The 16,829-nt window shown below is 34.7% G+C and overlaps 1 protein-coding gene across 3 annotated transcripts in view; it reads right to left on the reverse strand.

The window, feature by feature from the left end:
* Positions 1-4,847: 4,847 nt before the first annotated feature.
* The window catches only part of LOC119777092 (RNA-binding motif, single-stranded-interacting protein 3-like), a 180,883-nt gene continuing 168,901 nt past the window's right edge, over positions 4,848-16,829 (reverse strand). For 2 of the 3 annotated variants that reach the window (XM_038275882.1, XM_038275880.1), the window contains 4 exons: positions 10,202-10,318; positions 9,681-9,767; positions 9,247-9,371; positions 4,848-5,559 (listed from right to left, as the gene is read on the reverse strand). In XM_038275882.1, coding sequence (XP_038131810.1) covers positions 5,556-5,559; positions 9,247-9,371; positions 9,681-9,767; positions 10,202-10,318 — 333 coding nt within the window. In that variant the 3' untranslated portion in view covers positions 4,848-5,555. Of the gene's footprint in view, positions 5,560-9,242; positions 9,372-9,680; positions 9,768-10,201; positions 10,319-16,829 lie in introns of those variants that run through there. The other variant, XM_038275881.1, reaches the window with a different exon arrangement.

Consider the following 16,829-nt stretch of genomic DNA (forward strand, 5'->3'; position numbering starts at 1 on the left):
TGCATAAACTACTGACATACAAAAGGTTTGTATAAAAATATTTGTAAACATAATAGGGTGCACAAAGCTGTTCTAACCGGGTAAAAATGAAGTTTGCATTTCTGTTTTTATTTTTTTATTCTAAAATAATACTTCAGCTACTTCCACAAGTACCAGCTGAGTGGAAAAGCAGATACCAAGGATGCAGAGCAAGAGTAAGGAGAAGGGTGATGAACAGAAAATTGAAGCCAAATCTTCCATAGATCACTATGGGCAATGTGAGATTTTAAAGGACAGCGACATACAACCAGATCAGATTCGGTTTTAGTGACTAAGAAGCCAAGTTTTGCTATAGGCAGTCTTGAAAGACCTCCCCATACTTTAATGATCCATGCATTAAGACTGTTACAACCTTCAAATAACTTCACTTAACATAATTTGACAACTTTGAGGGGCAACATAACTCTGAAGCCTTGAAGACTTGCCGAACTGGAAGGAGGTCAGATCCAAGCAGATGAGGGAAAGCAGGACTTTCCAGAAGGAGAAGCCAAAGCTGATATCCAAGAGATTCAGGAGTCCGATGCCAGAAGATCAGAGATCCGAAGAGGTACCAAAGGGAAAAGGTCAGTTTCAGGAAGCAGATCCCGGTTCAGTCAACAGGCAGAATCCAGCAGGAGTCCGAAGACAGGTCAGGCAAACAGATTAGAACAGGAACAGGCAGGCTTAGAGGTCCAGAGGCAGAACAGGTCAGGATCAGGCACTCAGAGCACAATTAGGTACACTAGAGAACTCTCACCAAATATTTAAATTAAATTAAATTTCTATTATAAATCATAATTGGACAAAACAACAAGCAAACAAGTTTTGTGTTTTTGCCTTCATAAATATGCTGAATATATCCTGATCAATAGAAGATTGTCAGAGTGCAATATACCAGGAGGAGAATATGCAAACCTGCAACATGAGTTATCAAACTTGAAGTAGAGTGCAGTTGTAGTTTCTGGCGTAAAATTAGCATTTTTGAAAATCTGTTGCAACCTTGCATACAAAAATGACTACAGTCTTTGTGATGAGAAAGAGGCACAGGTGCAAAAAGAGACAAAATTATATTAGTAGAAATTAAAATAGTAGAGATATTGTCTTTTGAGCAATGCTATTGTTTGGAACAGCTTGTAGGTAGACCACATTCTTCTGCATTTAGATAGATAATTTCATTGTACCATAGCAGTCAATGGCATCTTTCTGTGTATTTTTCTGGTGTTCTTTTTTTTGTAGTGGCTTATCTGTCAGTGAGTCCCAGGGCTGCTGTGGTTACAATGTATCTTGCCCTCAACGATGTGTGAATGTGTGCCTTAATGGGTGTTAGAGGTCAAATGTCACTGATGAAGCGAGCCAAGCCCCCATGACATCACATCCCTGTGACAGACATTATTCTCTTTGTGCTGTGACCCCCGGGTCTGACAGGTGAGACACACCGGTCTTCAGCTGAAGCCATGTTACATGGCCACCTTTTACACCAAAAAAAGGTGATTTTTGCTGGCAAAAGCAGGCTGCTTTATGCCTATGATTCATAGAGAATTGAATGCAGTGTATTTTCAGTGCAATCCAGCCTGCTTTGAGGTAGATATGGAACAAACTTTTTTCAACTGGTTTAACCTTGTTTGCCACCAACGGACCAGTTCTATCCAGCAGTATAAATTATTTTGGAGGCGCATGACTTGAAAGGGTTGCTGTATAAATGCAGCCATCACCATTTACTGATGAAGATGCCCTTTTTTACGAAGATAAATTTCTTGGTGTCAATCAGTGCTAAAGGAGTAACTGTATCAAATTATGAAATAAATCAATATTCTTTCCATAGTCATCTTAAGGCTGTTCACGCATATACGTATATAGACCTCATTATACTTCATGCAAAAAACATGCCACCATCAACCTTTCAGTTCAGGTTAAAGTTGCAAAGAACACACAGAGAAAAAAGTAATTAATTAAATAGCTAAAAACATAAAATTGGAGATCAGCTGTTCGCTACATTGAACTTAAAACTTTTTAATAAATCAGTAATCCACTATCCTCTTAACAACACTCACATTTGCAAAATCAGAGGACAAATGTCAAAACCAAATGGAGAAAAAATGGTCCATGTTTTTATTTAATTCTTTTTTCAGTAGTTTAGATTTTTGTCAGATAAAAAGTCAGTCTTCTTTCCTCCATTTAAGAAATTGGCTGGTTGAATATCTTAGTTATAGTTTTCCTGTATTTTACGTTGTTACCACTGCAATGCTTTGTGCACAATGGTGGTATAGAAATAAAACTAAAGACTAATAAGGCAGCAAGGATGCGCCATAACCTGGCTATTGATGTACAGGAAACAATGCTGCCCTCCAGTGGTAATATGCTATACAATAAGGAAGACCTGTATTGGCTGTTTAAAAAAATTTATTGAAATTTCTGTTGAATAAGAAAACAAAACAAACAAACTGAAAAAAACACTTGTGAATCTACAGCAACACCCACTGGTTCTACAGACACTCTGCAAATCACAACTTTGAAAGACATTGGAGGCATGTGACAAAACAAATAAAAAAATAGCATCCTCAAAGTTTTTCATCTTCTTTTACTCACCTGTACAAAAAAGAAACTACTCATAAATATTACCTTTTTGTTTCTCGGCCTCCTCTTTTATTTGTGATCGTTTATTTTCCATGAGACGTTTGAGTTTACCTTGTTTTGGTTAAATCAGTTTTTCTTCGTCCTTCTTGTTTTTCAGCCTCCAGTTGGTTTGATTTTGGGGGATAGGTCAACAAGGATTTGGAGTCAGAACCAGTGTGAACCACAGCATGAAGTCAGCTTTTTTTTTTTTTTTTTTTGCTCATCTGATGCACTCGCACTCAAAAAATATTCTGTTCATTTCTTCTTCAATCTTCAGTCTGGCTTGAAATTACAAGTTGTTTTAATGCTCATGGTGCATTTTTTTCCATACATACATGACACATGATTACATCTTTCCCCAATACTGAAAAGTGTTTAGCAGCTTAAATTTAAGTAATTGTCAAAAGCCAGTAAAAATAAAAAAATAGCACAAAAAAATGTTCTGCCCTTGTAGAAGACCATTATAAACTGAAAGGATTTTGCTATGTAAAAGTGCCCTTTTTTGTTAAAAGATTGCGTTTGGAAAAACACACGAAACAGTTTAAGTTCTGTTTGTTTGTTATAGAGGGGCAGTACTTATGTGTAGTCAGTATCTTAACTGCAGCAGACAGCAATTACAGTAATCTCAGTTTGGAGAATCTGAGAAAATTGTAACAAAGAAATTAAGATAACTATTTAGAGAGTTTATACAGGAAATAAAAATCAACAAAACATCTCTGAGTGAAAATGGTATATGTTCACAAGTCATAGCCCAGGAACACAAATTTATTTAGCTGTTAAAAGTGATGTACTGTTAATTAAATATAACAAGTACCCTGCAAATATGTAAAATAAAATTACTCAATAGAGAGTATATCTCTATTTTAAAAACAGCTGGTAAAGTTCTGATTTTCCAAATTATAATAAACCACAACCTTATTAATGTAACTACCTTGATTTTATTAATCTCTCTTATGTTAAAGTCTGTTTTTTCTCAGATTTTTATTATTTGAGAAAGTCTTTGCATTTATGACACAGTAAAACATAACCCCAAATATTTGCATTATACAGCTGATCAAGCTTGATTATCTAATTAAAACATATTGTTTTATTAATATTTGATATTGAGAGTTGAACATTAAACTATTCAATACATGACAATATAATAGACATATACTTAGATAAACCTTCCAATTATTTAATTATTAAGAATTATGATTAGAATTGATTGTTTTCAATAAGTAAAATGATCCAAAACTTTACAATGAACATTGATGTGATTTGTTTTTATTTTTTATTTTTTTTTTATTAGGCTGGTGGACAGGCTTGGGTTCTGATTTTCTATTGATAGTCAATATATTCTATTTAATTTGTTCTAAAGTAAAAATATTGTTAATTTATTTTATTTCTGGCTGCTGTCTTCTGCAGTTAAGGTGCTGGCAGGGTATAACTACACATCAGTACGATGCTTTAAAAGAACAAATGCATTTTCTAAATGTTCAGTTTGTATTCTAAATTACATTGTTTTGTGTCCTTTTTAACAAAATGTCGATTCATTTTCAGCATCTCAGTTTGATGAAAATAATAATAGTTGATAATATTACAAAGCACAATTTTGTAGAGAAAGCTGTGGATCTTAATTCATTATGAGTTCAATATGACAAATTAAACTTCACTTCTTATTGAGGCAGTTATGTTAAAGAATTACTGCATGTTTTATTTTAATCTCATAAGCCAAGATGCGGCACCTTATACTGTAGGTCAAAATCATGATAAGAAAAAATGTATTTCACTTTTAAAAGGGAAAAAGTGAACAAACACAAGGAAGATTTCTATGTCATTTCTTTGTCTTTGGTATAAAATCTGCCATCTGCCGGCAGCGTTTGTTCAACTGTTGTCAAAGACTCAAGAAACTGTTGACAGCTGTACTGAAACTATTGCTTATCACACATGTAGAAACCCTATCATTTGAAATTTGGTTGTTGATTAAGGTTTTTCTGTTCTCTGTTGTGAGACAAAGAAAGCATAAAAAAAACATTATGACAGCAATGAAAGTTCCCCCAAACCTGAAAACAACAAAATGAGATTTTCTCTCCCCTCCATTACATCCAACCTCAATGCCCAGGAAGCTGGAGATCAACTCTTTCAAAATAAAAATAAAAAAACACACATTTTTTTTCATATATTCCATTGACATTTTCTGCACCTCGCCACTTATCATTTTCATACAAATGGAATTATTTTTTTTAAACCTGTACAGATAGTTTTGCTCTCCTCTCTGAGGCTCCCACAACACCTCAAATCATTTTTTAAGAATGTAACACTATGCAGTCTTTTTTTCCCCAAAGTCTGAGAAAATTAAGGCAATAAGAATTTAAGAAAACATTGATTTTCTAAAAAAAACAAACAAAAAAAAACTACTCAAATAATAAAAGAATGAAAAGAACAGCTTCATTTCAGAGGAAGACAGTGTGTTTTCTTCTAGACATTGCTTCCTTTATTTTTTTGATAAAAAAGTCAAAAATTCTACCTGCACATTCAAATGAAATCTTCTTTTTTTCTGTACAGTTGGATGAGTTCTGATTTAAGTCTTTTATATATATATATTTATATTTTAATTCCTCCAGAGGGGAAAAAAACAGTCTCAAAATGTGAAATAATCAATCAGTCTTTGACTGGGATTGATTTCATTGTCTTGTAGTTCAACAAACATTCTTTGTTTTTTTTCTAGCTGTCTTTGTCTTGGTTCAAACAGCTATGAAGGATAATTAGCTTTGTTCAGCATTTATTTGGTTCCTGTGAAGAGTGGAAGTATTTTTCCTGTCCGTGACGTCCAAATCACTGCTGTGTTTTTGTCCTCTGTTGTAATTTGATTCTTTTTCTGTCTCCATCTCCGCCATGCAGTCCCTCTAAAGGCAATGCAGCAATGATTTCTACCAAGTTCATTACCTGAATGAGAAAGAAAAGTCAGAAAAATTTAATGGCTAAAACATCTTTTAGTAACACAGCAAGTCAGAAATAAAAGAGAATAGAACATAATAGAATAGAATCATCGTTTTGTAATCCCATGATGGGAAAATTCCTGTGTGTCATCAGCAGGGGAAATAGGGTAGAATTAAAGCATACAGCTTGACATCAAAAGTAAAAAACGATGAAAATAAAAGCTAAAATAGAAAGTACAGCAAAGGGAAGTAATAGGTTACTAGAAATGGAACACTGAGTGTAAATATATACATCTGCAAAAGAAGAGTTGTGAATTAGTGGCTGTACAATATCAGACGTTGCTGTAACAAACCTATAACAAAAAAAGATTGAAAAAAAAAAGAAAAAGTGCAAAAAAAAAACTACTTGGAAAAAAACATTTATTGGACTTTTTGTGAGCAGTGAAGATTAAAAGTTTGGGTGGGAAGGATCGTTAATAGCACACCTTATATTGTCCCCTGAAAGTTCAGCTTTCCCTCACAAAACAAGCTCTCCACTTCTACAACTGTGTTATGCATGGAGTGAGACACGCTTTTCAGTATTTTGTTGAAATTTTATCTGTACTGTGACCAGGGGGCATCATAGGACAGAGTTGGCCTAATGAGCTTATCTAACCACTTCCTCTTTGCTGCAGATAAGCTTCTGCTCCAACATAACACACCATAGAAGATTGCTGATGCCACTACGGAATCAAAGTGTTGACATGTTTCTTGGAAGGCAGCAAAAAAAAAAAAAAAAAATTCCAGGGATGCTGCTTTATATTTACTTTACACTTAAATACCTACACTGCAAAAAAAAAAAAAAAATGAAATCTTAAGTAATTTTTTTCTTAAATTGAGGAGGTAAGTGAGACACTTTGCCAATGGAACAAGACAATTAACATTTTAAATAAGAAAAAACAATTGCATAGTCTTAGATTACTGTAAGTAAAGTTATCAAATTATCTTACCGGTATTTTAAGAGTAAAAATATTCATTCCATTGACAAATCCTTATTTACTTACTTAAATGAAAGGTTAATAAGATTAATAAGGTTAAGAAATGTTTACTTATTTCTAGATTGAACCCCTATGCTACTAATTTGGTCAGAAAGCAGAAGCTGTAAATGTGGATAGTTTTTGTTAAATGAAAAATATAAGCCTTAGGACAGTAACTGAGTTCAAGAAAGACTGGTAGCCTTTTCTCAGCTACCCTCTTTTCTCTACTTTTGATTTCATAATTCAGACACAGAGCCACTATATAATGTGCAATGACGATAACGAAAACTGATGAGTTAACATGGATCTTTGTTGTGAATTTTCGTCAACAAGACGAGACGAAATAAAAATGTTAGTGGTTGGTCGGGCAGACATTTAAAGTGCATAATTATGCTGTAATCTGTTACACAAACTAAGCAGTTTTAGCTGTGCTGCTGCAGCCTGTTTGGTCAAGCCGTCTACCTGGTGTGCAATGGTGCATATTCTGCATGACAACAGATGGAGCGTGACAGCAGCGGCAGGGGAGAAAATAACCTGTAATCGTTCGGTTCTGCGCGCTTAATTCTGACAAACTCTGATCTTCCAGCTGTGCTTGTGCAGAAATGCACAGTGAGTCACTGATATGATAGTTCACTCTCAACAGTATGGCTCTTCAAGCCCTCTCTACTCAATAAACTATATGTGGCTGATCATCCTCTGCCAAGTGTAAAAAATCCCTTTGTCTAACTATCCAGATTTTATTTCTTCCAACTCACAAGAGGTGATGCTAAACACTGTTTAATTTCTACCAAAAGGAATCCCTAAATTATATCCAAAGAAAATATTTCAATGCATACTGTTTATATTTGGATAAAGACCGAGGTGAAAAGATACATCGATCTTTGAATATTTCTTTCTCATAGTTCCCGTTTTTATCTATTTAAATATGATGTAAATGTTTCCCTATATTGTCATCAAAACATCTTCTCTGTTCTCTCTTTGAATATGTCAATATTTTGGTAGGATATTCATTCAATTTAGTGCTGGATTACCATAAGGCAATTATGTAGGTTCTCTATGTATTTTTTTTTTATATCAAAACCCTGTGAAATTAAAACTTCTTTGACCCCTGAGCAGTGGTGACATAGGGAAAAATTGAAGAAATAAATCCAAAATTGCCAAAATAGGAAGAAAAATGTTTTTGTACTTTGATTTTTTAGAGCAATGAAGATTTTGTTGATCTGTTTGTAATGCATAATTGATAGTAGATCAGGAAGTGTTTACTTTTGAATGGAAACCTTGTATGTCTAAAACAATTCCTTTATTGTACATTTTCTTAGCTTCTCTGTCTGCTTTATTAATCAATATGATGTGATGAACTAGATCTGCTATTTCCACAGTTTTTGTGACACACTTTTGTATAAAGTATAGCATTAATTCATAAAATAGTTCATTGGAATTCATTAAATCTAAATTTTCTTCCCAACAGCAATGATTAACTGCACAGCAGCATTCTACATTCAGCGATTGTACTATCTAGGCAAGAGCTGTCAGTCTGGTAAAGAATCTGGTTGTTATTTAAAATTGTAAAGGTTTACTTTTTTTGCAACATAAAACTGACTAAAACTAGACTAAAAACTTTTAAGTTAGACTAAAACTAATAATATTTTTGTCCTGAAGACTAAGACTAAATCTAAGATTGCTGTCAAAAACAACACTGCTTCCATGTCTGCATTTGTACATATATATGAATTGACTGGCCTGCACAAAGTTCCAACTCATCCTATATAGCACACATTTGAGATTAATTAGAACTGATACTGCAACGCTGTTTTTCTCATCTACGTAACAATGAACATTCTCCAATAACTGTGAACAATCCTCACAGAGGAGGTAAATTTGCTGTTTTAGAAAAAGGTATTGATTAACAAATTGAACGCCATAGAAAAGATTGAGATGTCAGTTAATGTTAATGTGCATATATAAGTAGAGAGACAAATACAACATGGTGAATATCAATGACCTTAAATCAACAGCAGACTTGATTAAACCAAAATTTACTCCAATTAATCTATTTACAATCACTAAATGCTGTGATCATTTTTAAAGAAAGTTTAAATTAAATTCATTTTTTGCTTATTTTCTAAGCCAAAAAAAAAAAAAAAAAAAATGATACAAAGCAGTAAAAAGCCCAGAAATGTGCTAATTAGCTTGTAAAATATTTCATCACTTGGATTAAAAAGTATTTCCACATTGCTGTAAAAGAAATATTCTAAGTTATTATATATTCTTATATAATTTATATATATATATATATATATATATATATATATATATATATATATATATATATATATATATATATATATATATATTCTTATTTATTATTTCATTATATTTTCCTTAATTCTATCTGGTAGTGTAAAACACTGAAATTGTTTTCTGACTACCAGGGAGAAGCCCTCCAGATATACATTAACATTACAGCTTCTGCTATAAGGCTAGATAATAATCTAATGGACACTTCTCCAGACTATTCTATTTTATTTTTCACTCAGATTCTAGCTGATTCACACCCCATTAATCCAAACAAACCATTTTTAGAACCAGACTACCTCTGTATCTTATTTCATCTTGTTTTGTTTAATTTTCAAGAAAAGAAATGTAGTTCTATGCCTAAAAAGACTCAATAAACTCACTTTGTCTGCTGGTAGGAGTAGGCTGTGGCATGATCTGCTGAGCTCTCCACTGATAAAGGCTGCTGCCCACTGGTGTCCTGTGAGGAGGGGGCAGTTGTCTGTGGAGATGGGTCTGTCACCACACCCTGATTTGACACCCAGTGGAAGAAAGGCAGTAAAAAATAACTTCGTTCACTGAGAGAAAGATACGCTTTGTACATTTCTAAGTATGGCATTCATTTACAAAGCGGAAAAAAGCCTAAATAATCCAAAAGTGTTCTTTCTACTAAAATTGACAACCATTAATATCTTAATATTAAGTACATCCAAGATCTTAAAATATAATATGAAATTCAATTAGAGTTGACACAAAGATACTGCCATTTTTCTGACTTTACAATAGAACGATAAATAAGCTCTAAGTAGATACAGTAGCTGATGGATTTGGTTCTTACATCCACTGTAATGGCAGAGGCAGGCACTGCAGTGTACTGGGGAATGTAGGTTCCTTGCATAGGAGCAGCCGCTGCAGCAGAGATGTACTGCAGAGACACAAGAAGGGGCACACACTAAAATAACAGTGCAAACATGTTTCAGGTAATCTGATTACCTGATTGATAGCAGCCAACAATGAATAATAAAGACATTTTTTTCTCTCTGTAATCTAAGCTGTTGTAAAAGCATGCCAAAAGAAAACTAAATCGTGTTTATTAAAAACCCATGGTGCTTGTTTGGCTGTGTGACAATCTCAATGCTTTTCAGACAATTTGTTACCTTTTTTGCAAAATAACTGAAGCCAAGTAATATTGGATGAGTGTGTCAACAGCAATTTTCTTCTCTTAAGCAATTTTCTTTCTTCCATTATTTTACTAAATCATTTCCCTATAACTCAGCTTCAGACTGTATGATGCTGCTACCACAATGAGTTAATATACAGATAGTATGTTCATAATAGGACATTGAAACAGAGACTCACAGCGCCTGTTGGGCCCAGAGAGAGGTGGTTCATCTGCTGGGTGAGAGGAGCCATGACACTGGATGGGTGAAGAGACAAGCTGGGCTCTATGGCCGTGGCTGGGGTTATCACAGCACCCTAATTAGGAAGCATAGTTAATTACTTTCACAATACTGTTCAGTTTTTAAATAATGACAAAAACAAAATCCTGGTGGAGTCTAATAATTCACTAATCACGCACACACACATATTCATCTGTCTGTCTCTCCAAGGTTAAAGCTAAAGTGGTGCTTGAGGTGGTGAAGAAAAGAGAGGAAGCTAGAAGGGGTGGAGCCTGAGATTTCTGAAATGGCAATTCCATGTTCTGTTCTTGCTCTAAAAAATCTGCAATATCTTGGAGATATTGGAACAAGATATCTATATGATTCATATGTGCATTTTTTAAGTCAATATTTAAAAATTTTAACTCAACCTCATGGCTAATGATATCTGATTAATCCCACTTCCTGTATGCCATTAAAGAAAGGAATAAGTAAATCTGTTTGTGGCTAAAAGTGTTTTTATATTTCTCCAGGAATAAATTAAATTAAATTAAAGCAATTTAAAAAATTTGATGCCAAAGCATCACACACAGTAGGTAAAAAAAACAACAACATTTGATCTCCATTAACTTTTTTTTGTACTTTCATATTACAGTTTAACTACAAATACTTGTTAGTGGAATTTTAGAAAGTGGATAGGCATAAAGCAGGTCAAGATACTAGAGAAGAAAGTATTTTTTTTATTTAAGATTATCTTAGTCAATAATTTGTTATTTGTTGCAATTTAACCTTTTTTTGGGGCGGGGGGTGGGGGGTCTCTGCAAAACTTTGCATGTTAAGAGAAGGAAATTGTCCTGAACTGTATTTAGTTTCTTCCATCTTCTAAAAACCTTTGAACAACTTCTATTCCAATGATGAAGAAAACCACCAAGTTTACCAAAAAGGAATGTCGAAATCAGTGCTGATGGATTTTTTTTACACATAATAATGACAATTAAATGGTCTCATCTTACCAACGCACCTTCTTCATCTTTTTTTACCAAGCTCTTTGAATAAAGCAGCACTTCCGCTTTTCTTGCAACAAACAGTTTTTTCTTGCCACTCTTCTCTAAAGCTCAGTTTTTTGGACATTACAACTCAAGTACTCTAAAAACGAATGCAAGTATGAGATAAGGTAAGCTCTTTAAGTAATTTCCTGACATTTGTTTTAGGTATACATGATTCATTTCTGCAAAATGACTTGAACATCATTGGAAATAACATAACTGGAAGTGTTGGAGATAAGCCCTTTTCATATCTTTAAACACTATGAAAAAACAAAACAGAACAAAACAAAGAAGGTAATTGCAGCCTTAGCATCTAAAGCTTACAGGGTGTGTTCCCAAAACTGCTAGAGCTTGGCATAGCAACATGGCAACCTAAGATGATCTCTTGTTTTGCAAGCCTCGCCCCTCATTACATGTATGTTCTTATTTTCACAATGTAGCATTTCACAGTCAAAAGCTAACGTTTGACTGCAGGGTTGCTGTTTATTTTTTCTGGAGCCTGCACTTTATATGTGAATTAGATCAGATACCCAAAAACTAACAAATATGAAACAGGCTGTAGAGTAGAAACAGACACAAAGACATAATGGTTTGCATATACCTAAACAGCCTGGAGCAGCTTCAAGAAAAGCTTCTCACCGTCCATAAGCAGCTCAGCAAAAGCAGGTTTTTTTTCTACCTTGTATCTTAAGAAGGGTCTAAAATTTGCATTAATCTGACTGAGCTAATATGGGGGCTGTTTAAATATGCATGTTGGGAGGAGTAGTGACATCTGACAAGGGAAGAAGCAGTCAGTGAAGGATCTGCAGACATCTGTAATCAAGAGATTGTAATTCTGCATTAATGTTTTCAACAACTGTTACCAATAATACATTACCTTTCAAAAGTTCTTGAACCATTCTCCTTATGCATCTTATTCAGCATGTTTCATTTGAATATTATGAGATTGACTGATTCAAAGCTGTGCAGAATTGTGAACTGAAAGGATAAGAATGCGTAATTTAACTATTTTATAAAGAAAAATGGAAAATAAAATGGATTATATTACACGCCACCGACTCATGACATTGAACATCTAGGGATTTATAATGTTGCTTATTTTCCTTAATATAATAGACTAATTATAATGTTGATATTAGGCTATTCTAGCACATTAATGTTTGTCAATTCAAACCAGTCCAGGATAGATCTGACTGTATGTTCAGGGTCACTGTTTTGCAAAAACCTGAATTCATCCTTGCATTTAGCTTCACCTAATTGCTATCATTAATCTGTTTTATTATTGCTCCCCTAAATGTCCAGTCTTAGTTTTGAAATGGACATAGAATTTTGCATGTGAGCAAATTCCTTTAATTTAGGTGTCATCTCATCAGAACAACTTCCTCCACATTATTTGTCGCTTTCTCTCTCTACATGGCTTGCAGCAAACTTTAAATGAGATCTTTAGAAAAATGTCTTTCTTCCTCCCACTCTTCAATAAAGGCAAGATTTGTGGATTGCACAAATAATACTTATCCTGTCAGCAGATTCTAATACTTGAGCCTTAGACCTTTGAAGCTCAGACAGAGTTACAGTATACCTTTTGGCTGCTTCACTGATAATTGCTTTTCTTGTCAAGCCTTTTCAGTTAAGAAATAAAGATAACAAAGTTTTGGTAGGTTTACAATAAAAATCTTATTAGCAATTACGTGAGATAAAAATGTCACAGGCTGAGGCTTAAATAATCTGAAAGAAGTACAAAAAATAACTAGTTCAGTTTGCTATCCTGCAACTTTCAGATTTCTCCTTGATCCAAGGAATGAATTGACAGGCTGAATTGCCCCCTTAAGTATACAGTCAATTTCTATAGAGTCCTCTTAATCATCTAATTACTTTAATCAGGTGTGTTAGACCACAGACATACTGTATATAGAAGTTGCAGGATACTGGCCCTCAGGAAATGGAATTGCCCACCCCTGTCATTCAGGTCCGAATCTCAGTTTTAGTTATTCTGTGTAAAAGTAACTTTTTATCTACTTAAATATAGCTTAAGTTTTATTCTTATCCCTTAAAAAAAAATCATACAGCAACTCCAAATTGTTCTTTACTGTGAGTGGATGAAAGCATCCTTTGGCTGCTGGGATAGCGGCTATTTTTATTTGTTTAAATACAGCCAGGAGAAGATGTTCGGACTCCCAGGCCTTGTTAAACATGATGACTACAAATGTTTTGACTTTGTATACTGAAATAAAACAAGTCAGCTGGCTTGCCAGGCAGGCTTGACAGCACCTGCATGTGAAAGGAGAGAGGCTTTTACAGTAAATCCTATGCATGTGAAAGGCTTTGATACTGTCTAATACCTTGATGCTCTAAGCTGTGTTTTCCAATACAGAGCGGCTACAACCTGTATGGCTCTGCAAAAAGACTTAATACAAGACTTCTTACAGCATGTGCTGATGTGCCTGACAACATCCCAGCAGATGTAAACACTGCTCATCCATGATAACTGTTTACCTACACACCCCATGAGAGCAGACACAATCAGCAGTGTCGGTGCTGCTTCAGAGGGCTGTCAGCACCTCCACAGATGCAAGTTGAGGCAGGGTTGAAGAACAGCACATCTAAAAGTTTTGCATTTTAGAATAAAGCCCTGCAGCTGGCAGAAATCTGCTCTGTAGTGGCTTGGATGCACCTTTCTTAATGTATTTTCTCCTGTTTTCAATGTATTTACAGTCTGTCAGCTTAAAACACTTGAACCGAGAAACTTAGATCACAAGTATGCCCCCTAGAAAAATACAGAGATTGCCAAAGCTGTTAACAGCGGTGATTTGCACGTCCAAGAATCTGCTGTATTTACAGGGAGATCTGCTCAGGGAATACAGCTGCATAGTTTTAAGAAATGCTTTGCAAACCTTGTACCCAGAATCACAATCTAATCAGCATATCTCTATGGGACTTGGGGGAAAAAATGCTAACAGATGCATCAACAGATTTCCTGGAAAGATTTTTATAAAAAAAGCTTTTTTCTCTGACCGGCATTTTTACCAACCACAATCCAGCTAACAACCAAGGTTTTCATCCACCTCAATAAACTGATTGCTGTCATAATGACTTTTCCTTTTTCTATATTCAGTCTCCCAGCAGGTTCCCACGGAGAGAGAAGGAGCAGCACGTAGAAGGAGGAGAGCCATAATGAGTAACTGCCTGCTTTGATTTATAGCTGTACGCGAGTTAAACTGGCTATCTCTGCATGTGCCTAAATGTGGACACAATGCATTAGCTGGAATGTGATGAGACTACATTGTAGAGCATGTGTTGGTGTGAATGTTTCCTTGTGTAAGACATTGCTGCTGGGGTAATAGATAGGCAAACAAGGCAGAGCGACATGAATCTTTTCCCTAAGGAAAGGTGAGTTTGAAATAAATCCCCTCTCATTTTTGTTTCTTTTCATTGTCTTTATTCCTTAAAATAAGTAATGCAGATGAGCCGAAGGCAGACCTATTTCAAATGTTTAAAGCCGTGCATGTTGTAGGAACGAAACAGCTTCAAAGACATAACATAAGGGATAATAGCATGCCATAATAGAACACAAGAAATTGCTGCTTTGTCACGACCCTTTGCGTGTAAGCATGCAAAGAATCAAAGTTCCTGCTTAGTCTGTGTGCTTTTATGTCCAGATGGTTTCATTGTCCCCAAAAACTTCCTCTCAAAAAGATTAAATCCACCCTGACTGTGTCTGCTTATACACAGAGAAGGAAAGATGATTTAAAAGGTTCCTACACAACAGAAACTGCTTGGTTATGGTTTTTATATCCACCTGCATACATGTATGGCTGACACAAGCAAAATAACAACATAAAAAAGAGGGACAGAATCTGTTTTGCATACTTACATACTCTTAGTAAGGGTGTTTTATTACAGTAAAATGATTGAACCTTTAATCCCAGTACTAAAATTCATTTTGCTAAAAAAGTATGCTAGCAAACACTTGTTTTCAGCAGAAAGTACTAGCACTGGTGCCCCATCTGCAACACAGTTTGCTAATAGAACATTTTGTCTTTCTACAAGCTCAGACCCTTTGTTGACCCAAATAATTCATTCGATTTTTAGCTTACAGTTCTGTTTATTTAAGAGATGTGTGTTGAGTGATGCCATTCCAAATGAGCCCCAAAATCCAAAGAAACTCCAAATCAAATAATAGCTAGCTAACATAAGATGCTTATCACCATATTCATTATTCATTTTATACAGAGTCCAATGTTGCCAAAACAGTCCATCTTCCATCATAAAGCACAAAGTCACAGTTAAAGTTCCAACTATACATGGTAATCTTTCGCATGGTAGGATAGAAAAGGTTTTTTCTTGGCATAGGTCCTAAGCGATATGCCATTACAGCTTGATATTTAAATATCATTTACAGATCCCTGGTTATCTAATGCTAATATATGCCACAGTTTTCAAAAATTAAGCACTAGATTTTATGCTCATTGAAACATTGTAAATAGACCCCCACTCAGCCCAGTGACAACACACTAAAAGAAATGTTTCAAATGTTGTGAATTATTATTAAGATGTTTTTATAAACAATGATCACCTAAAAGGTAAATAAAATATTAAATTAAAATCATATAAAAGGGATTGGCTAAGTATTTATCACAGCAGGATTTAGTTTTTTTTACAGCGATAAAAAATTAAAAGTTATAGTGGAGGATGATCTTTTTCCCAGGTGGATCATTAATATAAGTGGTCCGCCTAATTGTCAATCATTCTGGTGATATGTTTACAGTACGTCCTCATTTTCACTTACCGGTGGTGAATCTAACATAGTAAAAAATTGCAAATCTTCTTTTGGAAAGTAAGCTTCTATGAGCGATGCAAACGGCAACTTTTAAATAGAGCGTGCACAAGGAGAAATGGACTTGTATATGCTCCCGCACATGTTTATTAGGCATTCCCTCTCTGGAAGTAGTACAGGGTTGTGCATGTGCATTTTCTTTTTAAAGTGGAGAGGGAGGGACTATTCAAAAATTTGTGAAAATTCTCACCTATACCTTTAAATATTCAAATACTTTATCCACATGTTTAGCAGTGTTGCCATTACACATGCCCACGTCTTGGATATAAGCGTGTAAAACATATACAAGATTTTCTCTCTCTATTTTTTAATGCCAGTACTATGAGTCTTTATTTACTTAAAGATATTTTTGACCCCACATGCTTATTACTCAATCAGTAATGAGGAAACAGAAACTCTTAGCACAAAACGTTTGATGCACACAGTCTACCCTATGTCCAAGATCCGAATGTTTAATTCCAAGGTTGCCTTATTTCAGCCCTCTCCGGTAAGCTCTCATTTTTCCTATGGATGGTTGAGGCAATGTATTAATTTCCTGTATGAGGATTTGTAAGTAATTACAGAAGGACATCCTCTTACTAAATAAGTTGTACAGACATTCAGTTAAAGTAATCCTCGCCATCATCCAATGCTTGGAAACACACAGTTCTTAAAGTGCTGTTTAAAGTGTGTTTAAGGCATATTCAATGTTTGCGTTTCTCACTTAATCTCAGAAAACATGAGCATAA

This window comes from Cyprinodon tularosa, unplaced genomic scaffold (assembly GCF_016077235.1).
Source record: "Cyprinodon tularosa strain WSP-4 unplaced genomic scaffold, ASM1607723v1 ctg98, whole genome shotgun sequence".
NCBI lineage: Eukaryota > Metazoa > Chordata > Actinopteri > Cyprinodontiformes > Cyprinodontidae > Cyprinodon > Cyprinodon tularosa.